The sequence below is a fragment of the Bos javanicus genome, chromosome 7, assembly GCF_032452875.1.
Source record: "Bos javanicus breed banteng chromosome 7, ARS-OSU_banteng_1.0, whole genome shotgun sequence".
NCBI classification, from domain to species: Eukaryota; Metazoa; Chordata; class Mammalia; order Artiodactyla; family Bovidae; genus Bos; species Bos javanicus.
In genome coordinates this window covers 2,084,791-2,112,284 of record NC_083874.1, presented here as the reverse complement: position 1 = coordinate 2,112,284, position 27,494 = coordinate 2,084,791, and the positions used below count along the sequence as shown (strand labels likewise).

Sequence of the window (27,494 nt, the reverse complement as noted above, 5' to 3'; positions counted from 1 at the left end):
TGAATTTGTAAATGGGGAAACTGAGGCGGAGCCCCTCGGATCCCTCACCCTCTCTGGGTCACCACAGCCCTTGGGGAGCACCCACATGTTCCAGGAACTGAAGGACCCAAAGAAGGGGGCACTGGGGCCCTGGCTGCTCCCAGGTCTGTCACCAAGGGCCCAAACTGAGTTTTCTGAGATTGCCCCAGGTGGGTCCTCTCCTCGGCGTGTGAAGACCTCGCGTTCTTTTCAGTCCAAGGTCCCAGGACAAGGACAGGCCCTGTTTGTCCTACTGGTGAGTTTGCCAAAAATGTAAGTAGCTTCTGGGACACAGCCCAGAACCGAGGAGCTCAGTCACTTGACCAGAGTCCTATTGCACCTTCAGCTGATCTTTGCTCCCCAAGCTGCAGGGACCGTGGGAAGGATGAGCATGCTGGGAAAGCAGAGCACAGGCCTCTGGGACTCAGCACGCAGCTGCACAGGGCAGAGGTCCATCCCCTCAGCCCTCAGGCCTGGCCATGCGGGCGGTGGCCCTAGCGCTGTGGCAGGGGCCCGTCTCCAGGGGTCTGCAGATTGATCCCAACCAAACGCCCTTCCCTCCCCACCCCCCACCCCAGGCTCCGTCTGGAGGCCTGGATGGAGCCTTCCCAGCCACACGCCCGCCCCGCTAATGTTCTGCAGATGGGCTTTGCCACTGGCCTCCAAGAAAAACACGACCACGATGACAGCAGATCTCACAGAAACAGAACTGCTGGAAAGGTCTCTCGCGATATTCTCGAAAGGAAAATAAAAATTCCTCTTCAGTGCATCTCAGCTCCGCAGCATCACCAGCCACATGGAGAGCTTGGCCCGGCTGCTGCCAGGTTCCCAGGGGCTGGGGTCCCCGGCACTGAAGCTATCCTAGGACCCTCGAGCCTCTGCTGCTGCTGCCAGGGGCCTGCGTGCTTCACACACAGCTTTTGAAAATTTTGAATCAGCTTGCCAACATTTTGAAATGAAAAGGTTTTACATAAAATCGCAATTTCCGGCTACTCCTGAGAAACCAGCGGCCCTCCTGTAACTGACTCCACGTTGGCCCGCACCCTAGCAACACCGGCGTGTAAGATCCAGCAGAAACACACTCTCTCCAGACACCTGACCCCAGGCTCTGCGCAAGGTGGCAGCGCGGTGAACCCCCATCCTTGCGGCCCTGGCCTGTACGGGGTCCGTGTCACTGACCACTCAGCCCGCCCCTCCTGAGCCCGGTCACTGGGCCCATGGTGCCCGCACTCCAGCCTGTGGTTGCCCACAACTGAGGCTTTATAGGTTGGTGGGTGGGAATGAGCACCCCCTTGTCCCTAACCAGAGCCGTTGGCTCATGACCCAATCTGTACTGCACTTCAGCCAACTTGAGACCCCTAGAGACCACTCCCCATGGGCCACTAGAGGTCTGTGCCTGGAGGCTCTGGGGATCCCACAACAGCCCTTGGTCCCTCATCCTGTGGGACATCAGCAGACTGGCCTGGTGCTCCAGCTCCTTGTTCTCCCAACTCCATCACCTGCCAAAGCCTACTTGTCCCCATACGCCTGGCCAGCCCGGCCACTGGCCCATGAACTATCAAAGCACTAAGAATAAAGACGGTTATCTGGCCCTTGGAACAACCCCATAGAGGCAGTTGGGCAAAGAAACCCCCACACCGAGTCAGCATTTCTCCTCAGCCAGGAATCCACAGATAGCATTTTTCACTTGTCCCAAAGGTGAGTTTGGAGAGATCTGGATAGAAGCCTTAAAAAATAAAAAATAAAAATAAAAAAGTCCAAACATTCAAAGACCTTCCCGGGCCTGCACCTCAGCAAAGATTCTGCAGGCAGAGTAGGGAAGAGGCAGAGACGAGAGGGCGCAGCTGGGAGCTGTGGTTCTGCTCCTCCCTGACCCTGGGAGGATGCTGCCAGCCTGGATGGGAATGTGGTTCTGCCCAGTGGGCAGCACCCCTCTCTGATCACCATGGGGACCACCTAACAGGACCCCCAAGATCCTCGCTGCTCTATCGCTCCATATTGCATCTGGCCATTCCTCCCTCTTCCACTTTACCGACAAAGGTCCGTACAGTCAAAGCTATGCTTTTTCCAGTAGTCATGTATGGACGTGAGAGTTGGATCACAAAGAAGGTGGAGTGCCAAAGAACTGAGGCTTTCGTATGGTGCTAGAGAAAATGTTTGAGAGTCCCTTGGATTGCAAGGAGATCAAACTACTCAGTCCTAAAGGAAATCAACCCTGAATATTCATCGGAAGGACCGATGATGAAGCTGAAACTCCAATACTTTGGCCACCTGATGTGAAGAGCTGACTCATTGGAAAAAAATCCTGATGCTGGGGAAGATTGAAGATGGGAAAAGAAGGGGACGCAGAGGACTAGATGGTTGGATGGCATCACTGACTCAATGGACGTGAGTTTGAACAAACTCCAGGAGATTGTGAAGGGCAGGGAGGCCTGGCATGCCGCAGTCCATCATGTTACAAAGAGTCGGACGTGACTGAGCCAATGAACAACAGCAGCTCCTCTTCACCACCAGGGCCAGCCTGCCCAGGCCACAGTCTCTCCAGCCTCATGGCAGCAGCCTCTCCTGGCTCCCTGAGTCTTCCCCTCTCACCCACCTCTACAGTAACTAGGCCATACTCCTTCTCTACTTACAGCAGAGAAAATCACCCTCCCTCCAACCCCCACACCAAGAGAGCCCGCCACGATCTGCCCCTCAGACCCTCAGTCTTCACTGGTCCTTCCTCCTGGACCCCCAGACAGGCCAAGACCACTCCCCTAAGGACACTCGCCCCTGCTCCCCCGGCCCCTCCTTTCCTAGTGAACTGCAATCCACATCCAGATCTCAACGCCAGCCCCCAGTTCCTGTATGCTGACTGTGTGGCGTCTCCCACTGCATCCCGCCTGTTCACCATGCATGGCACACGTGTATCACATGTATGACCCTGGGCTTGGGGGTGCTGTGTCTGTCTGCTTCCCAGGGTTCCAGAACCCAGCCAGTGCCCGGCCCTCTGCAGACCATAAGTAAATTTATCAGCTGAATGAATTGAACAAATGAGTGCCTGGGATATGGTGTCCACAGGGCACATGCTGAAAGATAGCAGCACAGTCTCTGAATGGTAGCCGGGGTGTGCCGGGCCCAGCGAGGTGGCCTCCCCTGGTCCCTGGGCACTGTGGCCTGCTCCATCTCCCCACTGCCACCTCCCCCTGGCCCCTGGGCACTGTGGCTGGCCCCATCTCCCCACTGCCACAGTGAGGAAACACCACTCGACATCCCAGGAGCCCAAGGCCCCAGCAAGGCCCCACCTTCACAGAAACCCAAAGCCAGGGGTATCAACAAAAGTGGCAATAACAAAAGTGGGCTTCCTTCAGCGACGAGCCCTCAAAAGTCTGCCAAGGACAGCAGCGTCCTCAGGAATGAGGGACGTGTGGCCAGGCCTCCGGGCACCAAGTTCACGGATACTGAAGCACCAGCTACGTGCCAGATGCTCCCCCCAGTGCTGGGGGTTTCACAGCAAGTCAGAGATTCTCCCCACAGCTGCTATACTAAATGACCTGAGACACCCCCTTACTCACCCTCTCCGTGCCTCAGTTTCTGCATCCGAGCCTCAGCGCTAGGAAAGCCCCAGGTGTCCCAAAGATGGCCAGCCTTCAGGCGGGGCCCGGGAAGCTCCTCCCTGTCCAGGCAGGAGTGAACGGCCTGGCTTCAGCTGTGGCTCTACCACTCCTGAGCTGTGAGAGTCAGTGCCTCAGTTTCCTCATCTACAAAGTGAGCATAATGACACCAGCAGCCAAGCTCACGGAGTCATTACAGGAATCCACGAGCTGACGCGCCTGCAGCGCTCCGGGGACCCCTGCACAGGGAGCCCCACCGGCACGATGCTCTCCTCTGCCCAGGACTCTCAGCCGGCAGTGTTCTCTGGGCCCTGTTCTCTGCCTGCCCCCAGGGCCGCCGTGCAGATTAAATAACACACAGATGCAAGCACCTATCCTCACACAGGCCCTCAATGAAGGCACACATCTCCAGACCACCAACCGGCTCAGAGGGGAGGAAGAGAATCACCCACAGGCTGGGCTACAGAAAAACGGGCTTTTGTGCAACAAAAACTAATGTAACGAAAAGGTAAAGGGAACTGCAGCCTGGGGAAAAGGCCTGTATCAACCATGACAGAAAGTCGATATCTAAAGTAGATAAAGGGCTTATCCCAATATAAAAGACCCCGGGAGATGAACGGGCAAAGGACTTAAACAGGTAGGGGAGACATACAAAGTGATCAAACTCAGGGAGATCATTCGTCCTTGCCGACCATCAAAGCCACACAAATTAAAGCAGAAAGCAACACTGCTTCACTGTGAAGCGAAGTGAAAGTGTTAGTTGCTCAGTCATATCTGACTCTTTGTGACCCCATAGACTACAGCCCACCAGGCTCCTCTGTCCATGGAATTCTCCAAGAAAGAATACTAGAGTGGGTTCCATTTTCTTCTCCAGGGGATCTTCCTGACCCAGGGATTGAACCCAGGTCTCATGCATTGCAGGCAGATTCTTTACCAGTGGAGCCACAAGGGAAGCCCAAGAATACTGGAATGGGTAGCCCATTCCTTCTCCAGCGAATATTCCCCACCTAGCGATCAAACCCAGGTCTCCCGCATTGCAGGTGGATTCTTTACCAGCTGAGCCACCAGGGATCAGCAAAAGATCCACCAGCAAAGCCCTTATGCTGGGGAGGACATGGTGACTCTGGGAGCCGAGGTGGGAAAGCAGCCTGGCTGTGCCCAGGACCGTGTATCTGTTGCCCTTGGATCCCATAATTATTCTGGTCATGTAGCAAGTTCTCCCTGCTTAGAGCCAGGGCTCGAGGGGATCCAGGCCATCATGCCTTTCGGGGTTGGCAACATATACCTGTTCACAGGAGAAGAACTGAGGCCAGGAGGTCCCCAAGTCAAATTCCAAGAGAGGTTGCACAAAGGGCAGGGTCATTACCACCATCCCGGCTATGTGAGCAGCCGGCCAGCACTGCCTCCAGCCCGGCTGGGTGGACAGCAGACCTCGGCCTGCAGGGCCCGAGAAGCAGGCGTGCACAGCCCATCACGCACACTGGCATCAGCTTCCATGCACCCCAGCGTGGGGCCCCCTCCAAAGCAGCAGGCGTGGAAGGAGGACCTGGTTCACCACAAAAGCCAGGACATACACACATCCGAGGGTCCCTGGACTTTACACTATGCTCAGCTACCCCATCCTGCAGAGCAGGGCCTCTGATGCCCAGGGCAAGAGGATCCGCGAGCACACTCCAGAACCTGTCCATCTGTGGGGTCAAGTCTGGGGTCCCTGTTCCCCACCGCCAGAGTCTGGAAGCCAAGTGGGCTTGGCCTCTGGCCAGCACTGTCCCCTCTGGGAAGTCCCTTCCTCTGAGCCAGGGGAGGGAGGAACAGTGGGAGGGCCCAGCTCTGAGGTCTGAGGATTGGGCCCCAATTCTGCCTTCTGCAGTGGGCCTGCCTCTCCCCCGCCCAGCCTCCCCACCCCAGGCTGCGCCACACCCATCCACCGTCCTCCCAGGAGCTACCCTTGATCCCTCGCTCGCACCCACGTCCTGTGAGCCCTGCTTCCAAAGCATCCTGTGCTCATCCACCAGGCCATCTCACGCTGGCCATCAGGACCCCCGGGGCCCCCTGTGTACAGCCCTCCCTATAGCCACTCTCCCCACTGACAGTCCTCAAAGGTTTCCCACTGCCAGGAGAATAAGACCTCACCTCCTCCACGACTCAACCCCATCAGCCCTCCCCACCTCCCTGGGCCCTGCCCTTGCTCTCTCTCCATTACTCCTTCCCTCCAGGCACGTGGCCCTTTTTCTGCCCCTCAGCCACACGGGGCTGACTCCAGTTTCAGGAACTGGAGCAGTCTCCTGGGCCGGGCCCTCCCACCAGCCGAGTCTTTTGTCTCTGACCCAGAGACCCTCCCCCAACTCAGTTCACCCTTTCCTGGGTTTTGCTTTGCTCACAGCTTTACCCCCCTCTGCAGCAGTGCGCAGGTTGCCTGTTCTTAGCCTCCACGTTCCATCCAGCAGTCCCACCGTTGTTTGTGGTGTTCCCCCAGTGACTGGGAGCATCACTAGAAGCCTGGCCCCTTCCAGTCCAGACCAGGCCTAGGCAGGCCCAGCTCCCAGGCCACCTCCTCCATCAGGACCTGGCCCCAGACTCCCCAAATCCTGTGCCATCCTGCAAGCTCTCACCTGAGCCTTGACTTCATCCCAAGTGTGCAACTTTGTCCTGCCTGCACATCCCTGGAAAGGAACACCAGCTGGACTCTGCCTCCAGATTCTCCCATGCGCTCTACTCACACTCTCGGAGGCCTTCCTAGCTCCAGGTCAAGGGGAAGCCCACACCCCAGGACTGAGCCCAGGCCAGTGGAGCCAGGTCAAGAGCTCTGGAAGAAACATCCCAACTCGAGAATCCAGCCCAAGTTCCAAACGTGTGCGCGCGGGAGTATGTGTGCACAGCAGCCGAGAGGGCCAGACAGAGGGGGAGACGCATAAAGGGGGAGGGAGAGACAGCCAGACACCAAGACTTCTGTCTAATTGCATGACCTTTTCCCAGCTCAGAGTTCCTTCAGTGCCAAGTGCACAGCACTGCTTGGTATTAATTTGAAAGAGAAATGGGTCAAGGAAAGTTGGAAATTTTTTTATAGAAAACACTTCAGGCTTGGAGCTGGCTGAAGTGTTTGTCAACCTGCAGAGAATTCTGAGAGGAAACAGGCCTTGGTCAGAGCCCTCCAGCTGGTACAGACTTGCAGAGTTTGGAACTCGGGCCCAGCGAGCTTCTGGGCTATGCCTGACCTCACTGCTTCTGGGGAAGGGCTCCTCTCCCCCCTGAGCTGTCTTTGCAGCCCGATCCCCTGATGCTGGGACCAGCACCTCTCCCCTGTCCTTGGACCCCTTTGCTTCACCAAGAGGCCTCTGTCCAGGGGTTCATCGTGGGACACCTGTCCCTCTGTCCCCCATTACGTATACAGCACGCAGAAAGCCCAGATCTCTTGCCAGCTGCCCCATGGTGTGAAGGGACCGTGTCAGGACATTCGGGGCCCAGCCACTCCCATCCCCGGCAGGCCAGCTGACACCTCTGAAGCACAAAGCATCACAGACATGTAAAGTGGCCACTGGAGACATCAAATCTCTCCCAGAAACATCCCGGTCTGCTTCACTAGAGGCCAGCAAAGAGCAAGTCTGCAGAGCCCGTGGCTGATGTGATAGCCAGACACACCACTTTTGCTAATTTAATTCCAGATGCACCCAGAGCAGAGCACGACTTTGCTTCTGAGATGGTGTGTTACCTGGAAGCCAGGCATAGTCACCATGTGCCAACAGAAAGCTCTTTAGGGGACATTCACTTCACAATCCAGGGGATAAAAAGAAAAGAGTATCAGTGAATTGGGTCTGTGGAAAAGAGTTCCTCAAAGATGGGGCGGCAAGGGCAGAGAGGACCTCAGGGCCCAAGACAGCCTATGATCTTAAGCATATGTAACAGCAAGCACAGAGTGGGCACCATACCAAGGGTGAGATGAGGATTAGCAGGCCCTGCCGACACTATACCCATTTTAGAGATGCGAAAACTGAGACATGATGGGGCTGGGAAAGCTGCCAAGGCAGGCACACTCAACCCCTAACCAAACTGCCCCTGGCCTCCGTGCTGGGAGCAGCTACTGATGTGCGGAGGTGGCTCCTCTAAGAACTGTCCCCTGCACCACAGGCAGGCCAAGGCCCAGAGCACTATCCCCGGGTCACATTCGTCATCTGCTCACAGTGCTCCAGCCAAGATTCAAGTCCTTCCTGGACCACACTCACCCAGCCAGCACCGCCCCTGAACCAGATTGCATATGAGTGTGGGAGAAGAGAGGAAGCAGGGAGGGTAGACCTTAGACACAGGAGAGGAGCTGAGCGCGTGGGCTGTCTGCACCCACCAGGCCAAGTGCCGTCACAGACTGCATCTGTGGAGTCTGGGAGGAGGGGGCATGCCAGGCAAGGCTCCACTGCAGGAGGAGATGGGCTACAGGCACCACCTCTGCCCTCACAGCCCACGGGGCAGAGCCCCCCAGCTGCAGAACCCAGTCAGAAAGACCCCAGCTCAGCCGCCAGCTCTGCAGCAGTCTCCTCAGTCTGACCCCAGATCACAGCAGGCCTCGGCTGACCCAGCACAGCCTCCGCCCACCTCCCCAGCGTGTGGCCACGTCAGCACACTGGCATCTCCAGCGGCCGTCCAGGGGGCTGACCACAGAGCAGCGGGAGCACCATGGCCTCTGCCAAGGATACACTCAGCCCTGAAACACGCCTCCCGGAGTCAGGCCAACTGCTTCGGGTTTCACAATCAGGACTTCTCTTGGGGTTCCCTCTGGCCCCCAGGCCATAGGCACAGCCCAGGGTAGAATGAAGAGGAAGAACCGAGAGGGCCCTGGGCATAAAGCACTAAGGTGCCCAGACTTTCAGCTGCAATGCAGTGAGCTGGCAAGAGCCATCTGGGCAGGGCATGGGCCAAGTCCAGGAGCAGCGCCCTTGAGTCACCAGCCTGAAAGCGCCGGGCCAGGCCCCAGGCTCCCACCAGTGGCACAGAGAGGGGCCCTAGCACCTGGACTCTGGCCAGATCTGGGGCTCAGGGTGCAAAACCTGCCTCTCTTGACCTCTCTCCCATTTCTGCTAGGACCTCAGCCTTCAACATTTTGATATCATGTGGGCTGAATCATGGGCCCCAGGATGTCCCATCCTAACCCCCAGAACCTGTGAGGATAGCCTCATATGGCTAAAGAGACTTAGCAGACTTGATTTAGCTAAAGACCTTAAAATGAGAAAATTCTCCTGGAGTAGCCCAGTGAGCCCAATGTAATCACAAGTGTCTTTATAAGAGGGAGAAACTTACAACAGACAAGAGAGAAGTCACCGTGACTGCAGAGCAGAGGCTGGAGTGATGCAGCCACAAGCCAAGGAATGCTGGCAGCCCCCAGAAGCTGGGAGAGGCAAGGGATGGATTCCTCTCTCGAGGCCCCAGAGGAAACCAGCCCTGCTGACTCCTTAATGTTAGCTCCTTGAGATTCATTTTGGACTCCTGACTTCCAGAAGAGCATAAGCCACTGACTTTGCGGTAACTTGTTACAGTGGCCATAGGAGATAAACCACTACAGAGCAGAAAGCTTCCCCAAATGGGCTTCCAGCAAGTTAGTGCCCCCTCCACATCCCCTACTCCATTACCGCATTACTCCCCCCTCCCCCCTCCACCAGGTCTCATTCTTGACTGAGCCCTCTCCCTTATGACTCACACCCACTGCATCACCAAGGTAAGCCTGACCACCTAGCTGGCACCGAGTGGAGCCTTGCCCACTTCCCACTAGTGTCCTGTCCTGACGGCTACGCACTTTCCCTGCAGCACTGCTCTAGGCTCCCTGCCTCCAGCCTGGACCAGAGCAGCTGGTTACAACACAGGACTGTCAGTCCCCTTCCCTGCTGGGGCAGCCCCTGTGAGCTCTCAGCATCAGCTCCAGCCCTCTGCTTCCTGGCCCTGAGCACCCATCATGAGCTGTGCTCTTGGTGCCTTCAGATCAGATCAGTCGCTCAGTCGTGTCTGACTCTTTGCGACCCCATGAATCGCAGCACACCAGGCCTCCCTGTCCATCACCAACTCCCGGAGTTCACTCAGACTCACGTCTATCGAGTCAGTGATGCCATCCAGCCATCTCATCCTCTGTTGTCCCCTTTTCTTCCTGCCCCCAATCCCTCCCAGCATCAGAGTCTTTTCCAGTGAGTCAACTCTTCGCATGAGGTGGCCAAAGTACTGGAGTTTCAGCTTTAGCATCAGTCCTTCCAAAGAAATCCCAGGGCTGATCTCCTTTAGAATAGACTGGTTGGATCTCCTTGCAGTCCAAGGGACTCTTGGTGCCTTAGCCATCTGGAAAACTCTCTGGCTCAGGGAAGTGGGGCAGAGATATGCAGCAGGTCAGGAGGGGAGGAAGGGCTGCTGGAGACTGTGCAGGCGGGCCACGCTCGGCCACGTGGAGAAGCCACGCAGGGCTGGCACCCTGTCCTCGCTCTCCTCACAGGCTTTCCTTGGCAGCAACAGGGCACAGCATTCCTGAGGGCACCCTGCCTCCTCTGCCCGCCAGGGAGGATGGTGCAGTCTGACAGCAGCGGGCAGAGGCTTGGCACGAGCTGTTTCTGAGAGGGAGGCAGCCAAGGTCACAGGCACTGAGCTGTCTGCCTTCTTTGCCTTCAGCCCAGGGCCAGGTATAAGGCAGGGTGGGAGACTCTGCAGCCCACTAGCAGCTCAGCAGGAGTGCACAGCCTCCCCTTGTCCCAAGGCCATGCCCAGGGACTGCAGGAAGCCCATGGAGGAGGACACAGGACATTTCCACCTCCACGTCTCTGAAAACACAGGTGGTCAATAGGGGCCATTGTATTATTGGCCCATATGGTGCTTTTCAGAAATCTGAAGCAACAATTTAAAATCAGGAGAGTTCACATCAAAGTTCTGATGTCTGGATTCTCTTAACAGCAAAAACAATGGCTGCCCCGGGCCCACACTCCCACCAGGTCTTGGTCAGGGGAGCTGAGGACAGGCTGCCCTATGGATGACGTCTATTGTCTGTCCTATGCCCATGGTGAGGCCAGGGCCAAATGCCACGTGTCACTGCTGTATCCATTTCAGCACAGACTTTCATGTTTGTATCAAAAGAAGGAAAATTGAAACGGGGCCAAGGGTGGGTGTAATTTGTTTTCTTGCCCTCTGCCGCTCTCCTCACTGGCATTGCCTGTCGGGCCCTGCAGGTCTCTGAGTTTGCAGCCCTTGTCTTGAGATGGCAGGACTTGTTGCGAATGTGCCTGACAGAGTGAGACCACTTGCTCAGTGTGTGACCCAAGGACCTTTCCCACTCAGTGGGGACTTTCCCAGGGTCCCAAGTTCAGCCCTTCTTGGTGCAACCAGTAAGGCTATTATCTCAGTACGCTTGGTCTTAGAGTCAGACCATGGCCTGGCTGAGACTGCACTAGGGTCCAGCAGATGCAGAAGAGGGGTGTGGGTCCTGCTGGGCTGTGCCTGAACATCATCCCCTGAGAAGGAGTCAAGTCTGCCTGCAGGGTTACTCCTCCATAGATGTGCAGCCCCGGTCGCTGCACAGTCAGCCTTGTAAGGGAGGCTCACTCACGTCCTACAGGACTGATGCTGAAGCTGAAGCTCCAGTACTTTGACACTTGATGTGAAGAGCTGAATCACTGGAAGAGACCCTGATACTGGGAAAGATTGAGGGCAAGAGGTGAAGGGTGCAATAGAAGATGAGAGGGTTGCATGGCATCACTGACTCAATGGACATGAATTTGAGCAAACTCCAGGAGAGAGTGAAGGATAGGGAAGCCAGAGTTGCAAGAATCAGACACCACTTAGCAACTAAACAACAACAAACAGATTGAATGGTGGTCCCCAAAGATACCAGGTCCTACTCACCAGAACCTGGGAGTATTATATAACCAAAAAAGGGCTCCACAGATATGATAGAAGTATGGATCTCGACAGGTGGAGATCATCCTGGATTATCAAGGTGAATCCCAAATGCAATCACATGCACCCTTAAAAGAGGAAGGCTGACATCACTCAGAAGCAGAGGAGGCACTGTGACCATAAGAATAGAGGCTGGAGTGATGCAGCCACAAGCCAAGGAATGCCGGCAGCCCCCAGAAGCTGGGAGAGGCAAGGAACAGACTGCCGCTAGAGCCTCGGGAAGGAACACAGTCCTGCCAACATACTGACTTCAGCTCAGTGACACTGAATTCTGCCCTCCCGGAAAAGGGAAAAGAATGAGAGAATTAACTGCTGTTTTAAGCCACCCAGGTGATGGTAACCAGCAGCCTGAGATTTGGGGCATGATATGCCAGGATCAGGCAGATGAGCTCTGAGCAGGGCTTCCAGGCTGGGCTGGGGCTCCCCATTCCCCATACCCACTGGCCCTGGCGACTCCTCAGCAACCTAGAGTATACAGATGGCAGCTAGCGCAGTGCTCAGGCAGGGCCTAGAACTTGGGAGGGAGGCTCTGTCCATGCTTGTGTGTAAATGCAAACACACACGCGTGCACACGTGTGCAAACACCAGAGAAGCCAACATTACACAGCACACCTCCCAACATACTGCCCTGGGCACAAGTCTGGCCCTGACTGAGAAAGGGACTTGGGGTTCTGGAGAAAGGTCTAACCCAGAGGAGTCCTAGAGATGCCCGAACCCCCTCTCCCCAAAAGGCCACGATGGCACCCTGGCCTTGGAGCACTGCCTTTCTGGCCCGGACAGGCTCCCAGGCCCAGCAGAGCCCAGCAGAGACGCTTCTGCAACATCTGCGAGTCCAGTGAGGGGGAAAGTCGCCCTGGTCTCCTTCAGTCCCTTGCCCACCCTCGTGCCCTCCTCCAGGGTCTGAAGGTGTGGGCTAAGCTGCCCAGGGCAACATCCAACCCTGGCCCGAGTCCTGGAAGACACCCCCAAACCTTCATTTTCCATCCATTTCCCTGGGCAGTCAGCAACCCAGTAGCTAACCTCAGATGACACGGACTTGGTGACAAGGATGCTCCGAGGCTCTGAGAGCCCCTGAGACCACCCCAGGAAGTCCACTGGCTGCTCAGGGAAGCCAGGGCAATGACACTGTGTCTCAATGCCCTGGAAGAGCTGTATATAAGACCCCCCAACAAACCCCTTACCCCAGCCACACCAACCCCCACGGGCACCCTCATCCATAACCACACCACCCTCCACAGGCACCTGCACACCAACTCTTACACTGGCAGATGCTAATCTCCCAGACCAGGAGGCTCAGGACAGGTGTCTCCGCTTCCCCTTTCTCAGAGGATCCATTATATCCATTGTCCTTGATAAATGGCCAGGGTATTTCAAACATGCTTAAAGAAGTCGCCTCGTGGGGGCAGGAGGAAGCTTCCAGTTAGTACCTCCTACCTTCTTTGATTGGAACTGCACATCAGAATTCATGAGAAGAAAAGATCCCCTAGCTTACACACACACACACACACACACACACACACACACACACACACTGAAAGCCTCTGCACAGAGGCCCTGGTGTTCTGTGCCCAGTAGGTCACGTCCTCTTGCAGGAAAGAGCACGGACCAAACATGCTCAGACAAGGACATTGCTTTTACGTATCTACCAGCTGCCACTGTGGGCCCTGACAAGACTGGGGCTGACAGAGAGTGGGGCTCTCTGGAGTCACCACAGGCCCTCAGACCAGCCACAGCAAAAAAGTGCGTCTGGGCCACCTCCAGCCAGTGAGTGGGCCTCAACCCTGGGCACAGGGGAACAACCAGGCACATTCAGGGAGAAGAAATGTGCTCTCTGTGGACATCGTCTACACGGGGTCACGTGGACCCTGGGCAGGGACACCAAGGAAAGGGTGCTTGGTGCCAGACTCTAGCCTCTGGCTACCTTCAACCCACGGCCTTCAGCCCACACACCCACAGCCCTGGGCTGAGGTCCAGAGCTCAGTCCAGACAGCCCCGCACCCCCGGCCCGTTTCAGCGCACCAGCGCCAGACCCGAGCAGCTGGCCTTCCCTGGAATCTCCTAAGGTCAATGGGTTTGGGGCTTGTACTGAGTTTGGAATCCCTTTTCTGTGTTCTGAGTTTAAGTGCTCACCAGAGATAGGCGGATGAGGTTAGGGAAAGGATTCCAGAGAAGAAGTCAGAAGGCCAGAAGACGCCTGGGAAAGAAGGCCCTGCCAGGAAGGAGGGCAGCATGTTCACGAGACAGCGGCCCATGGATTTAGGGATCGGCAGCCTGACCCAGGCACCTGGCAGCCTCACTGTGCAGGCTCCACCTCACCCAGCCTAAGTGCCAACCCAGGAAACCCCCTGAATCTTCCAGTAAAGGCCAGCCCAGAAGCACCGAAACCAAAGTGGCCAGCCCTCAGCTCTCTGAAGCACAGGCACTTCTAATCGCTCTGGACAGATGAGAAAGCAGAGGCCAGAGACCCAAACCTGCCCAAGGGCAGCCAGCCAGCAAGGAGCAACACCAGGGTCCTGATCCCTGATCTGAGGCACAGCGCCTGCCCCATTTCCACTCCTGCCCTCACCCCATGGGGTTACTCTCCATTCCTCCCCATGCAGAGAAGCCCAAGGGTAGGAAAGATAGGAGGGGCTGAAGCTGGGAAGGCCGGGAAGGCAGTACCTGGGGGACCCCCTCCACTGTTGGCAGACGGCTTGCAATTCATCATCTGGGAAGAAGGGGCAGCAAGTATTGATCGACTCTACAGAGCACTGGGCATCCTGATGGAACAATTCCTTTCCAAAAGTATCTGATACCATTTCTTGAAATTAGAATGGTGCCCTGCCAGGCTGCACCCAATTTATCTGTCAGCTGGGAACTCAGAGAGACCTAAATTAAATGAGGCGGGGCTGCCTGGGGGCAATGGGAGTGTCTTGGCTAATCAAAGCACAGCTGGGTGGGCCCAGTGGGGCCTCCAGGGTTTCCTGTCAACATGCAGATGAGTTTAACTCAAGACCCGGGCCTCCAGCCTGCTGCCACCTGCGTGCCCATGACCGAGTGCAGCCAGGGATCTACAACTGGAAACTCAGGGCTGAGCCCAGCCTGCCTAAGCCAGGCACAGAGCCTGGGCATGGCGAGGCCTGCCAGGACCATGGCCAGAACCCAGCCTGGCCTCGCTGCAGCCAGGGAGCCGAGACCCTGAGGACACTGGGGAGCTCTGGGCCAGAGGTCGCAGGTCTGGCCTCCGGGAGGGCTCTGAGGGGCTGTACCACCTCCCCAGCAGCTCCCTCCTCACTCCTGGGCCCAAGAGCGTGGTTGGCTCTAAGTTGAAAAAGTTAAAACCACACAAGTGTACGCACAGGTCGCCGAGGCTGTACCTTTGGGCTCTCTGTGGAGCACTCCCCTCCCCCGCTGGCCCCCGGCTGCCTCCCAGAGGGAGCAGGATTCAATCGGGGCCAAGGAAACACTCAGGGCCTTTGTTCGTGAGCCAAGGCACAGGCTCCCAGACATGGGTACAGGACTCAGGCTTGGTCTGGGTCTTGCCTGTTTCCTGACACTAGGCAAGATCCTCAGGCAGCTTTTCCTGCCTGCTCAGGACTTCCCAGGTAGAGCTAGTGGTAAACATCCCACCTGCCAATGCAAAAGACATAAGAGATGCGGGTTCAATCCCCGAGTCGGGAAGATCCTCTGGGAGGAAGGCATGGCAACCCACTCCAGTACTCTTGCCTAGAGAATCCCATGGACAGAGGAGCCTCGTGAGCTACAGTCCATAGGGTCACAAAGAGTCGAACACAAATGAAGCGACTTAGCACATACACGCTCACGTGGAGGCCTCAGGCCCACAGGTTTATGGCCCACATACACCCAAAGCAGAGGTCCCCAACTCAGCATTTTAGCACCCCCACTGTGCTATGTGGTCAGCAAGGGTGGTCTCAGTCCAGGCCTGGAACCAGACTTACAGAAATGATGCCTGGATCCCCCCAGGGGAACATTCAAGGTCTACCGTGCAACCTCCCGCCCGCAGCAGCCTTACCTGTGTCCAGGGCCTGTGGCCCCCCCAGAGGAGGGGGTCTGGAGGTGGTCGGTCGATGATACACCACGTGTACACGGCCCTGCTCGGCCTCCTTCGCCGCCAGACCTTTCTCCAGGGGCTCAATAAAGAATTCCTCCTCTTCCATACGGATCAGGCCAGCCTACAGGGCAAAGATGAGATTGTTCAAATTCCCAGGTCACAGCAGACCAAGGAGGGGAAGCAGTGAGGAGGGCCCCAGAGAGCAGAACTTCTAACCTGGCTGCGCAGGGCCCAGTGAACCCCAGCTAGGTGTGAGGCCTGAACCCCAGGCCAGGAAGGGCATGAACAGGTGGCTACAGAGGCCCCATCATGCCAGAGCCTCCACTTACAGCCATGAAGGCCAGAGCCATTTGGGGGTGGTGAACCCTGTCTGAGGAAGGGATTCTTGCATGGGTCATCCCCACCCTCCCTCCCAGGAGCTCAAAGTCCAAGACAAAGGAGAAAACTCTGAGCCAGGGACTGAATCTGCCACAGGTATGTTCAGTTGGACACAAATAGTATTTTCAAAGTTCTGAAACCAACCCTCAAAATGATAAGATTTCATGTTTGAAATATGGAATTCCATCTTCCCTTGGAAAATGCAGGCTCTGACAACAGTGCATGGTGCCCAGCAGTGGACACCATGGATGGAGCACACACTTCAGCTGCAGGCCACAGTCCCTACTGTATATCCTTTTATCCATGACAGCCAGCAGCCCAGACTCGGCAGCAACTGAACCGCTGCCTCCACCAAAACTAATTATGGCTCTTCCATGCTGTCAAGCCCTCAAAGGACCCCTGTCCCCATCAGGATTCAAGCCGTTCTACACTCTGGCATCCAAGGCTCTCAGCCTGCCACTGTCCTCTTTGCCCCCAGCTCACACACCTCACTGCTGCTGCTGCTGCTAAGTTGCTTCAGTCGTATCCGACTCTGTGCGACCCCATAGACGGCAGCCCACCAGGCTTCCCCATCCCTGGGATTCTCCAGGCAAGAACACTGGAGTGGGTTGCCATTTCCTTCTCCAATGCATGAAAGTGAAAAGTGAAAGTGAAGTCGCTCAGTCGTGTTCGACTCTAGCGACCCCATGGACTGCAGCCTACCAGGCTCCTCTGTCCATGGGATTTTCCAGGCAAAAGTACTGGAGTGGGGTGCCATTGCCTTCTCCGCACACACCTCACACCAGTCCCTAAAATGGTCCCGTCCTTCCAATACAGAGCACACCACCTGGCCTTCAAGCTCCTGAATCCACGGAGCCCTCAGCTTGGAAGGACCTGCTGCTTCCCCCACCCTTGGCCATCTGATAAACTCTAATTCTCCAAGGCTCGGCTCAGACCACTCAAATGCCATCCCCCAACTGCAGGCACATGGCCCTGCCCTCCCCTTGAGGCCATCCCACCTTTACTGCCCCATTCAGCTCCCATACTTTTGATTCCATAAACCAGTTGTCACAGTAGGAGTCTCCACTGTGTCAAGCTGCAGATGTATTTTCTTTACATCATATACTTACAAACTACTCATGGTTTTGAATTTTTTAAACCACGTGCTGCGATTCATGGGGTCGCAAAGAGTCAGACATGACTGAGTGACTGGACTGAACTGAACTGAACTGACATGTAAAAAGATGATACATAGTTAATATATACAACTCAGTAAGTTTGGGAATGAGTATACACTCACGAGGGCTTTCCTGGTGGCTCAGATGGTAAAGAATCTGCCTGCAATGCAGGAGACCCAGATTTGGTCCCTGGGTTGGGAAGATCCCCTGGAAAAGGAAACGCCAACCCGCTCCAGTATTCTTGCCTGGAGAATTCCAAGGACAGAGGAATTCCCGGCAGGCTACAGTCCATGGGGTCGCAAAGAATCGCATATGACTGAGCAACTAACACTTTCCTTTTGACTTTCATATACTCGTAAAACCATCTGCCATGAAGGTCATAAACATATCCATCACCTCTCACAGTATCCCCCTACACTTTTTATTATCATTTTTTTTTGCAATAAGAACACTATATGTAAAATCAACCATCTTAGCAAATTTTAAGTATATTATAGACTATTTTTGATAGAGTACTGTTAGTTATAGGCACTGTGCTGTATAAAAGATTTCCAGTACCTACTTATCTTGCATACTGAAATTTTGTACTCTTTGACAATCACCTCCCATTTCCTCCTCCCTCCAGCCCCGACAACCTGTGGTTATGAGTTTGGCTGTTCTTGATTCTACACATAAGTGAGATGTTACAGTATCTGTCTTTCTGTGTCTAGATTATTTCACTTAGCATAATATCCTCCAGTTTCAGCCATTCTGTGCAAGTGGCAGGATTGCCTTCTTTACAAAAGCTGAATAAAAATATTTCCATTTCAACAGCTTCTGTAGAATACATTGTACATAAATACCACACTTCTTTATCAATTTGTCATCCACAGATGGACACTTGGATTGTTCCCATGTCCATGGTGAATAAACTGTAATGAACACGGGAGTACAGATACCTCTTCAATATCCTGTTTTTCTTTTCTTTGGGTACATTCCCAGAGTGGGATGGCTGGTCACGTGGTAGTTATATTTTAATTTTTTGAGGAACCTCCATATTGTTTTCCATGGTGACTAAGCCGATTTCACTTTTTTGCATTCAGTTTTCCCAACACTGAGACACTATCTTTTCACACTGAAAATTCTTGGCTCCCTTGCCAAATATAAATTGACTGTATATGCATAGGATTATTTCAGGGTTCTTGATTCTGATCCATTGGTCTATGTGTCTGGTTTTATGTCAGTTCCATACTGTTTTTATTACTAGAGCTTTATAATATGTTTTGAAATCAGGACGTGTGAGGCCTCCAGCTTTGTTCTGTCTCAAGGTATTTGACGTATTTTTGTGGTTCCATAAAAACTTTAGGATTTTTTAATATTGGAATTTGGAATTTTGATAAGGGCTGCATTGAATCTATAAATAGTTTTGGACACTATGGACATTTTATAAATATTAACTCTTCTGACCCATGAACACAGTATACCTTTCCATTTATTTGTGTTTTCTTCAATATCTTTAATTAGTATCTTATAGTATCCAGTTCTGGAGAAGGCAATGGCACCCCACTCCAGCACTCTCGCCTGGAAAATCCCATGGACAGAGGAGCCTGGTGGGCTGCCAGTCCATGGGGTCACTAAGAGTTGGACACGACTGAGCAACTTCACTTTCACTTTTCACTTTCACGCACTGGAGAAGGAAATGGCAACCCACTCCAGTGTTCTTGCCTGGAGAATCCCAGGGACGGGGGAACCTGGTGAGCTGCCATCTATGGGGTCGCACAGAGTTGAACACGACTGAAGCGACTTAGCAGCAGTAGCAGCAGCAGTATTCAGTCCATAGATCTTTCACTTCTTTGGGTAAATTTATCCCTAAGTATTTTACAGTATCAGATGCTACTGAAATGGAAATATTTTATTTCTTTGTCAGTTCACTATTGGTGATTTTTGTAGGTTGACTTTGTACCCTAAAACTTTACTGAACTTATTAATTATTCTAACAGTGTTTTTGATGGATTCTTTAGAATTTTCTATATACAAGATCATGTCATAAGGAAACAGATACAATTTTACTACATCTTTCCTATCTGGATGCCTTTTATTTCTTTTTCTTGCTCTGGCTAGAACTTCCAGTATTATTTTCAACAGGAGTTGTGAGAATAGGCACACTTGTCTTATTCATGATCTCAGAGAGAAAGCTTTTAACCCAATGGGCTTGTCACATATGGTCTTTATTATGTTGAGGTATGTTCCTTCTACACTTAATTTGTTTAGAGTTTTTATCATGAAAAAGGTTGAATTTTGTCAAATGCCTATTCTGTGCATATTGAAATGATCATATTAATAGAAATTTTATTTTTCATTCTATTAATGGTGGTATATTATATCTATTGATTTTCATATGTTGAATCAACCTTTGATCCTAGGGATGAATCTCACTTTGATCATGGTGTATAATCCTTTAAATGTGCTGTTGAATTTGGTTTGCTAATATTCTGTCAAGAATTTTTGCATCTATATTCATCGGGGGTATTGGCCTGTAGTTTTCTTTTCTTATAGGGTCCTCATCTGGCTTTGGTATCAGGATAATGTTGGCCTCACAAAAATGAATTTAGGAGTGCTCCCTCCTCTTTAAATTTTTGGAAGAGTTTGAGAAGGATTGACATTACTTCTTCAATAAATGTCTGGTAGAATTTACCTATGATGTCATGTAGTCCTGGGCTTTTCTTTGGAGATTTTTGATTACTGACTCAATCTCCTTACTCATTATTGGTCTATTGAGATTTCTATTTCTTCATGATTCAGTATTGGTAGGTTGTATAATTCTAGTAATTTCTTCATTTCTTCTAGGTTGGTCAATTTGTTGGTATATACTTATTCATGCTGCTGCTGCTGCTGCTGCTAAGTTGCTTCAGTCGTGTCCGACTCTGTGCGACCCCAGAGACGGCAGCCCACCAGGCTCCCCCATCCCTGGGATTCTCCAGGCAAGAACACTGGAGTGGGTTGCCATTGCCTCCTCCAATACTTATTCATAGTAGTCTCTTATGGTCTTTCATATTTCTGTAATATCCAGTTGCAGTGTCTCCTCTTTCATGTATTATGAATCTTCTCTTTTTCTTGGTAAGTCTACCTAGAGGTTTGTCAATTTTTTTTTAAGCCAACTCTTAGTTTTGTTTACCTTTTGCATTGTTTTTCTATTCTCTGTTTCACTTATTTCTGCTTTGATCCTTGTTATCTCTTTCCTTCCACTAACTCTGGGCTTAGTTTTTTCATCTTTTCCTAGTTCCTTCAGGTATAAAGTTAGGTAGTTTATTTGAGATCTTTCTTTTTTACCGTATGCTTTTATTGCTATAAACTTTCATATATGTATTTATAAATATATATAAAATTTATATATAATTTCAGAACTGCTTATATTATAAAATTTCAGAACATATATAAAATTTCAGAACTGTTTTTGCTATGCCACATAAGTTTGGTATGCTGTGTTTCCATTTTTGTTTGTTTCAAGATATTTTCTTTATTTCCCTTTGATTTTTCCATGGACCCTTCGGTTGTTCAGCAGTGTGTTAATTTCCATGCATTGTGAATTTTTCAGTTTTCATCCTGTTATTGATTTCTAGTTTCATACAACTGTAGCCAGAAAAGTTACTTGGTATGTTTTCAGTCTCTTACATTGGCTAAGACTTGTTTTTTGACATAATATATGACCTCTTTTGGAAATTGTTGCATGCAGGCTTGAGAAAAATGTGTATCCTGCTAATATTGGGTGGAAAGTCCTATGTGTGCTGGGTCCATTTACAGTATAGCTTAAATCCAATGTTTTCTTATCGATTTTCTGGATGGATGATCTAAAGTCTCCCACTATTATTGTATTGTTGTCTATTTCTCCTTTCAGATCTATTACTATTTGATTAAAAATTTTAGGTGCTCTGATGTTGGGTGCATATACATTTACAATTGTTATATTCTTACGCTGAATTGCCACTTGACCATTATATAAAGACTTTCTTTGTTTCTTTTTTTTTAATATAAAGTTATTTATTTTAATTGGAGGTTAATTACTTTACAGTATTATATTGGTTTGTTTCTTGTTACAGTTTTTGACTTAGTCTGTTTTGTCTAATAAGTATGGCTTACCCCTTTCCTCTTTGGTTTCCCTTTGCATAGACTATTTTTTTCCATTCCTTCACTTTGCGTTTATGTGTATCCTTAAAGCTAAAGTGAGTCTCTTGGGAGCACATAGCTGTGTCTTGCTTTTGTTTGCTTGTTTTTTAATCTATTCAGTCATTCTGTCTTTTGATTTGAGAATTTAACCCACTTACATTAAAGTAATTGTTGATAAGTAAGGACTTATCTAGTCAAGGCTATGGTTTTTCCAGTGGTCACGTACGGATGTGAGAGTTGGACTGTGAAGAAAGCTGAGCGCCAAAGAATTGATGCTTTTGAACTGTGGTGTTGGAGAAGACTCTTGAGCGTCCCTTGGACTGCAAGGAGATCCAACCAGTCCATTCTGAAGGAGATTAGTCCTGGGTGTTCATTGGAAGGACACTGAAGCTGAAACCCCAATACTTTGGCCACCTCATGCAAAGAGTTGACTCATTGGAAAAGACCCTGATGCTAGGAGGGATTGGGGGCAGGAGGAGAAGGGGACGACAGAGGATGAGATGGCTGGATGGCATCACCGACTTGATGGACAAGAGTTTGAGTGAACTCCGGGAGTTGGTGATGGACAGGGAGGCCTGGCGTGCTGTGATTCATGGGGTTGCAAAGAGTGGGACACGACTGAGCGACTGAACTGAACTGAACTGAAGGACTTATTAAAGCCATCTTGTTAATTAATTTCTGACTTTATTATAATTCATTTCTTCCTCTCTTCCTGTCTTCTTTTGTGAATTGATGATTTTCTATAGTGGCATACTCTGAGTCTCTTCTCTTCAGTTTATGAATATGTTCATGTTGTGTGGTCCCTGGTGACAACTACTGCCGTGCGTCCATAATGGTTGCAAGGACCCTTGGGGTCCTCGGTGTGGGTTCAGCAGCCAGTTACCAGAGCTGGCAGTGGAGGCAGCCAGAACAAGCAGTATGCACACACTTAGCTTCAGGGGCCAGCTTCAGGGCCTGTGTAGTGGCAGTGTCCACTTGTCGTTCATGACAAGGGTCGGGCCCAGCAGGAAGGACCAACTGCAGACACATGAGAGCCCTGGCTGTTGATATGCACTCCTATGGCTGCAGGGTCTCACCATGGCGGCACACGTGGCAGTGGAGGCTGAGGATGGAAACCAAGTTGATGGCAAACATGTGCACAGCTGGAGGCTAATCCTGAGTATATGCATACTGGTGGGGGTTAAACATGGTCTAGGCAGGTATTCCACACTTGTCATTCAGTCGCTAAGTCATTTCTTACTCTTTGCAACCCCATGGACTGCAGCATGCCAGGCTTCCTTGTCCTTCACTATCTCCCAGAGTTTACTCAAACTCATGTCCATGATACCATCCAACCATCTCTTCCTCCGTCGCCCCCTTCTCCTCTTGCCCTCAATCTTTCCCAGCATCAGGGTCTTCTCCAATGAGTCAGCTCTTTGCATCAGCTGGCCAAAATATTGGAACTTCAGCTTCAGCATCAGTCCTTCCAATGAATATTCAGGGTTGATTTCCTTTAGGATTGACTGGTTTGATCTCCTTGCAGTCTTTGAAAAGGACTTTCAAAGGGACTTTCAAGAGTCTTCCCCAGCACCACGGTTCGAACATTATCAATTATTTTGGAGCTCAGCCTTCTTTGTGGTGCAACTCTAACATCCGTACATGACTACTGGAAAAACCATAGCTTTGACTACACGCACCTTTGTCGGCAAAGTGATGTCTCTGCTTTTGAATACACTATTTAGCTTTGTCATAGCTTTTCTTCCAAGTAGTAAGCGTCTTTTAATTTCATGGCTGCATTCACCATCTGCAGTGATTTGCAGTCCAAGAAAATGAAGTCTGTCACTGTTACCACTTTTTCTCCATCTGTTTGCTATAAAGTGATGGGACTGAATGCTATGATCTTAGTTTTCTGAATGTTGAGTTTTAAGCCAGGTTTTTCACTCTCTCACTCTCATTGAGAGGCTCTTTAGTTCCTCTTTGCTTTCTGCCATTAGAGTGGTATCATCTGCATATCTGAGATTGTTGATATTTCTCCTGGTAATCTTGATTCCAGCTTGTGATTCATCCAGCCCTACATTTCACATGAGGTACTCTGCATAAAAGTTAAATAAGCAGGATGACAAAAATAAAGCCTTGGCACAATTCTTTCCCCGCTTTGAGCCAGTCTGTTGTTCCATGTCCTTATGTCCTGCAGTTCTGTAACTGTAAAGGCCTGGGCCAGCTGCCCATCCTGTGTTGAGGGTGGGGAAGGGAAGGGTGGCATCAGGAGGGCTCGGGTGCCTTGTGTCTGTGAATGCAATTACCCATAGAGCAAAGCCTCAGCAGTAAAATCTGCAGGAGGTCTGCAGCAGCCGTGCTGGCCATTGGTTTCTTCAGCGGTGAAAGCTATTGGGCGCTGCAGAGCAGGCCACTGAGAAACACGGTCACTCCCACTACGCAGCTCATGGGAGCCCCTGTTCTTCTTCCCAGTGGTTTCTATTCGTCTCAGTTTTGCTGGTCTCTGGGTGAAACCAAAGTTGGTTCTTTATGCATTACCCAAAGAAGCTAGGAAAGCCAATGGCTCACACCACTCCTCTTCCCAGTGAGGGAAACATTCTTGCTGGGGATGACAGGATGACACATGCAGAATGAAACCATCTTCCTTCTCTTCGTGAGCTGTTATTCTCAGGGGTTTTTTTGGGGTTCCACTGTGTTACTGAGGTTTTTAAGTGGACTCCAGAGCTCTCCTAGGGCTGCTTCTGTTCATGGATAGCTGTTTAATTGTTCATCTTTGCTGAGGGATGGAGGTTGGGGTCACCTAACACATCTACTTAGTGACTTCACTCAGGAGTTTTAAAAGCTTGAATTAGTTGCTCCAACTTAGGAATCAGAGGGTTCCACATAAACGGACAGATTTCAAGATTCTCTCAGAGCATCAGAAAGGCTGGCACTTCCTGTTTCCCATCAGCTTAGCCAGCAGTGGCCAGAGGTTCCCTCTAGGGTTCTCCCCTTGAGCCTCCAGAGGGAATACAGCCCTGCTAATAACTACTTTGGCCTCCAGACACAAGAGAAGACGTTTCTCTTGTCTTCAGTAATTTCCAGCAGCTGCAGGAAGCTAACACAGGGCCCAGGTGGGCAGAGGGGTGAGGTGGGTGGCCATTCTCTGAGGGCCACAGGATGGGGCACAGGGGTTGCAGACCCCTGAGGACACACGTTTGAGGCATCCTGCACTTCTGGGGAAGGGGTCTAGGGCAAACAGGAAGGGCAGGAAGAATGACAGCCAGACTGGGGCACCAAGATCACCCGTCTGTGGGAAGAGAGAGGAGAAGAGAGACCCATGGGAACCCTACAGGCCCCCACACTCTGACTCATCCCTGAGTCCTAGGGCCCTTCCATGTTTGGAGAGGGTGAGCAAATATCTGTGGGATAAGTGAGTAAGTGACCCTGAAACAGCAGGACATGTCTCTGAGAGGAAGACGGATGGCGGGGCGAGGATGCCACGGGCCATCCCCTTGTACTGGCCCGTGGTTAATACTGTTCACACCGGCAAACCTCTCTGTATGCTGCAATGGACTCTTCCCATGTCTGTGGTTTGGGGGCACACTGGTGTCTCGAGCCCATCTCACTGATGGAACCCACAGACACGTGGCCTGGGAGTGGTCTGGGAGTTTAGTGTCCTGAGTTCCCAGCACCATTTCTGTCTGACCAGGCGGCCTCAGCCCAGGTGTCGGAGCTCCTGGGCTTTTGATACACTTGCCTGTAAAGGAGGGAGGGTTGTCCCTCCCCTCACGTGGTTGCTGCAGGTACACAGGCAACCTAGGAGGCACTCAGAATCAGGGCACACAGGCAGCGCTCTGCAACCCAAGTGGTGTCATCTACCTGCTTGCTTTCCAAAGAAGAAAACTGAGACCGAGGGGCAGGAAGCTCTGCCAGGGACACACGAGGTCCAAGAATCAAACCCCAGACCCCAGATGGAATGAATATCTCCTAGGTGGAGACCCAGGCCTATCCTGCCTTATTAAGGCATGGCATGGAGAACATCCTCTGGAGTAGGAATTGGCAACCCACTCCAGTGTTCTTGCCAGAAAAATCTCATGGACAGAGGAGCCTGGTGGGCTGCAGTCCATAGGGTCACAAGGAGCAGACACCACCGAGCCTGCGTGCATGAACTGGGGCATCGGGGTACAGCAGGGCAGCCCCCTCTTCTGGAGGGAAACTTGCACCCCAGAGTCAGAGCCACGCGTGCCACAGGCCCAGCTTCCAGGGATCATTCGGAGGGACCCAGTGTGACAATGACCCAGAACCTAGCCTGATGAGGAGCCAGTCTTCTCTGGCTTGAGAGATTCTAGGACTCTTTGGGGTCCGCCTGTCCAGGGGGATCGGGTTCTCTTCCCTGGCGAGATTTTTCTGGTTAAAGGTCATGGGGCTGATGAACGGGCACTGGATCTGTTCGATGCTGACCTCCACCTTGCTGTTATCAGAAGCCAGGGTCCAAGGTGGCTAAGCTGCCTGGCAGGGACCCTCCAGAGTGCCATCTGAAGGGCACTGTAGTGCTCTGAGAGAAATCTGAAGTATGGTGCCAGTTTACTCAAGCGTCCTCACGCAACCAGAGACTTCTAAACTGACAGTTCTCTCATGGAGAAGTTACAACCCTCACCAGCATCAGCCCATCCCTGAGAAGTCCTGAGGAACAAACGCTGGGGTCACACTGATGTATAAGCTGGGCCTGCCCCAAGAGCAGCAGCTGACCACTCCGAGACCGGCGGATGACCACCGAGCCCAGCGGCCGATCGCCCCTCAAGACCACCAGCTAAAGCACTGCTTGGTAAGGCGCTCCCCACAAGGAGAGTGGGGTCCCTTTCATTGCCTGCTTCTCAGGCATTTTAGTATGCATGCCGGGAATAATCTGTCTGAAAAACTGCAAAGGAAAATCGACAAAACAACAAGGTACAGAATGTGGGGTACATTTTGCTGAGTCTTCTCCAGGACTTTGATTTTTTTTCTGCTGCCAGTGGCAAATATATCTGGGTTTACATGTAATTTTTATTAATAAGAATCAATTTCCTCTCCCCACTTAATAAATATTGAAGAAGTCTCTGAAGCACACTGATGTGAAGGGCATTCAATCAGGAGCCTGCCCGTGTCTGTCCAGCCTGATGTTACGTGGAGGGGCTGGCTCTCACCGGAAATCCACTCTGCTCCTGACCGTTGTGGCTGTCGGCCTAACCTGGCCAGGAGGTAGGCTCACGGGAGGACCCTGTCCCTGACCCTCAGGGTCCACCACTGAGACCTGGCAGGTCTTTGGTCATCAAATCACTAGTTCTCAGATCTTGGTGAATTGTAAGATGCCTGCCCTTTTTCCTCCTTTCTCTAAGGCCTTGTTCCTTTGCTGTTTGGTTTTTTACAAGTATGGCTTGTGGCATCTTAGTTCCCCGACCAGGGATTGAACCTGAGACTCACCAATGAAAGTACCAAGTCCTCACAACTGGACCACCAGGGAATTTCCTGCTGTTTGGTTTTTGATGAAGTGACTAGGAATGGAAACTAAAAGTTAAACATTTGTCAGAATGAAGAGGCTTGACACATACCCTCCGTCACTTTGAACTCTAAGCACTAGAGACACTGACCCTCTCGGGGTCGCGGTCTCACAGGAAGGCCAGCATATACCCTGCTTCCCTGTGTGAGGCGCCCGGTCTGCAGCCCCCAGGGGCTCCCCCGGTGGAAGTCACAGGCCGCAACACACGCAGATCCCCGTGCATGCAGGACAGGGGCCGGGGCTGTCACTCAGCCTTGTCACGCTTGCAACCTGCGGTGCCACGACCGTCATGTGTCTGTCAGGGTTGCGGTAGTGATGACCGAGAATAGAAAGAAAAAAGAAGCTGGTCCCAAAACAGAAGGATCCAGACTGTGACAGGACAAGACAGCATGTGTCTGCAGCAGTTCACAGATGCCCCAAACTTGACTTTCCTCCGAAGCATACACGCCTGTGTGTAAACGCACATGTCCATGTGCACACACACTCTTGCCACCGGAATCCCCCCCAGTGCTGGCATCTGATAAGCATGCATCTGTCCTCTCCCCTGCCTGTCAGCTCCTGCTCTGCCCCTTGCAAAACATCACCTTCTGGAGGGGTTTGCCTGCGGATGCCCCAGTGGCAGAGCCCCTGCCTCCCCTGCTCTCTGCCTCACTTGGTGGACAAGTAGGCCTTGCCATGAGCCATCCAAATCCTCCTTCCTCTTGGGGAGCCATCCCTCCTGCTGGTGTATAATCTCTCTCCTTATAAAC

At 51.9% G+C, this 27,494-nt stretch overlaps 1 protein-coding gene across 1 annotated transcript in view; it reads right to left on the bottom strand.

The window, feature by feature from the left end:
- ADAMTS2 (ADAM metallopeptidase with thrombospondin type 1 motif 2) overlaps positions 1-27,494 on the bottom strand; it is a 243,770-nt gene that overhangs the window by 151,073 nt on the left and 65,203 nt on the right. Inside the window, exon 3 of the mRNA XM_061421305.1 lies at positions 15,535-15,694. Within this exon, the coding sequence (XP_061277289.1) occupies positions 15,535-15,694 (160 nt within the window). The remainder of the gene's footprint in view (positions 1-15,534; positions 15,695-27,494) is intronic.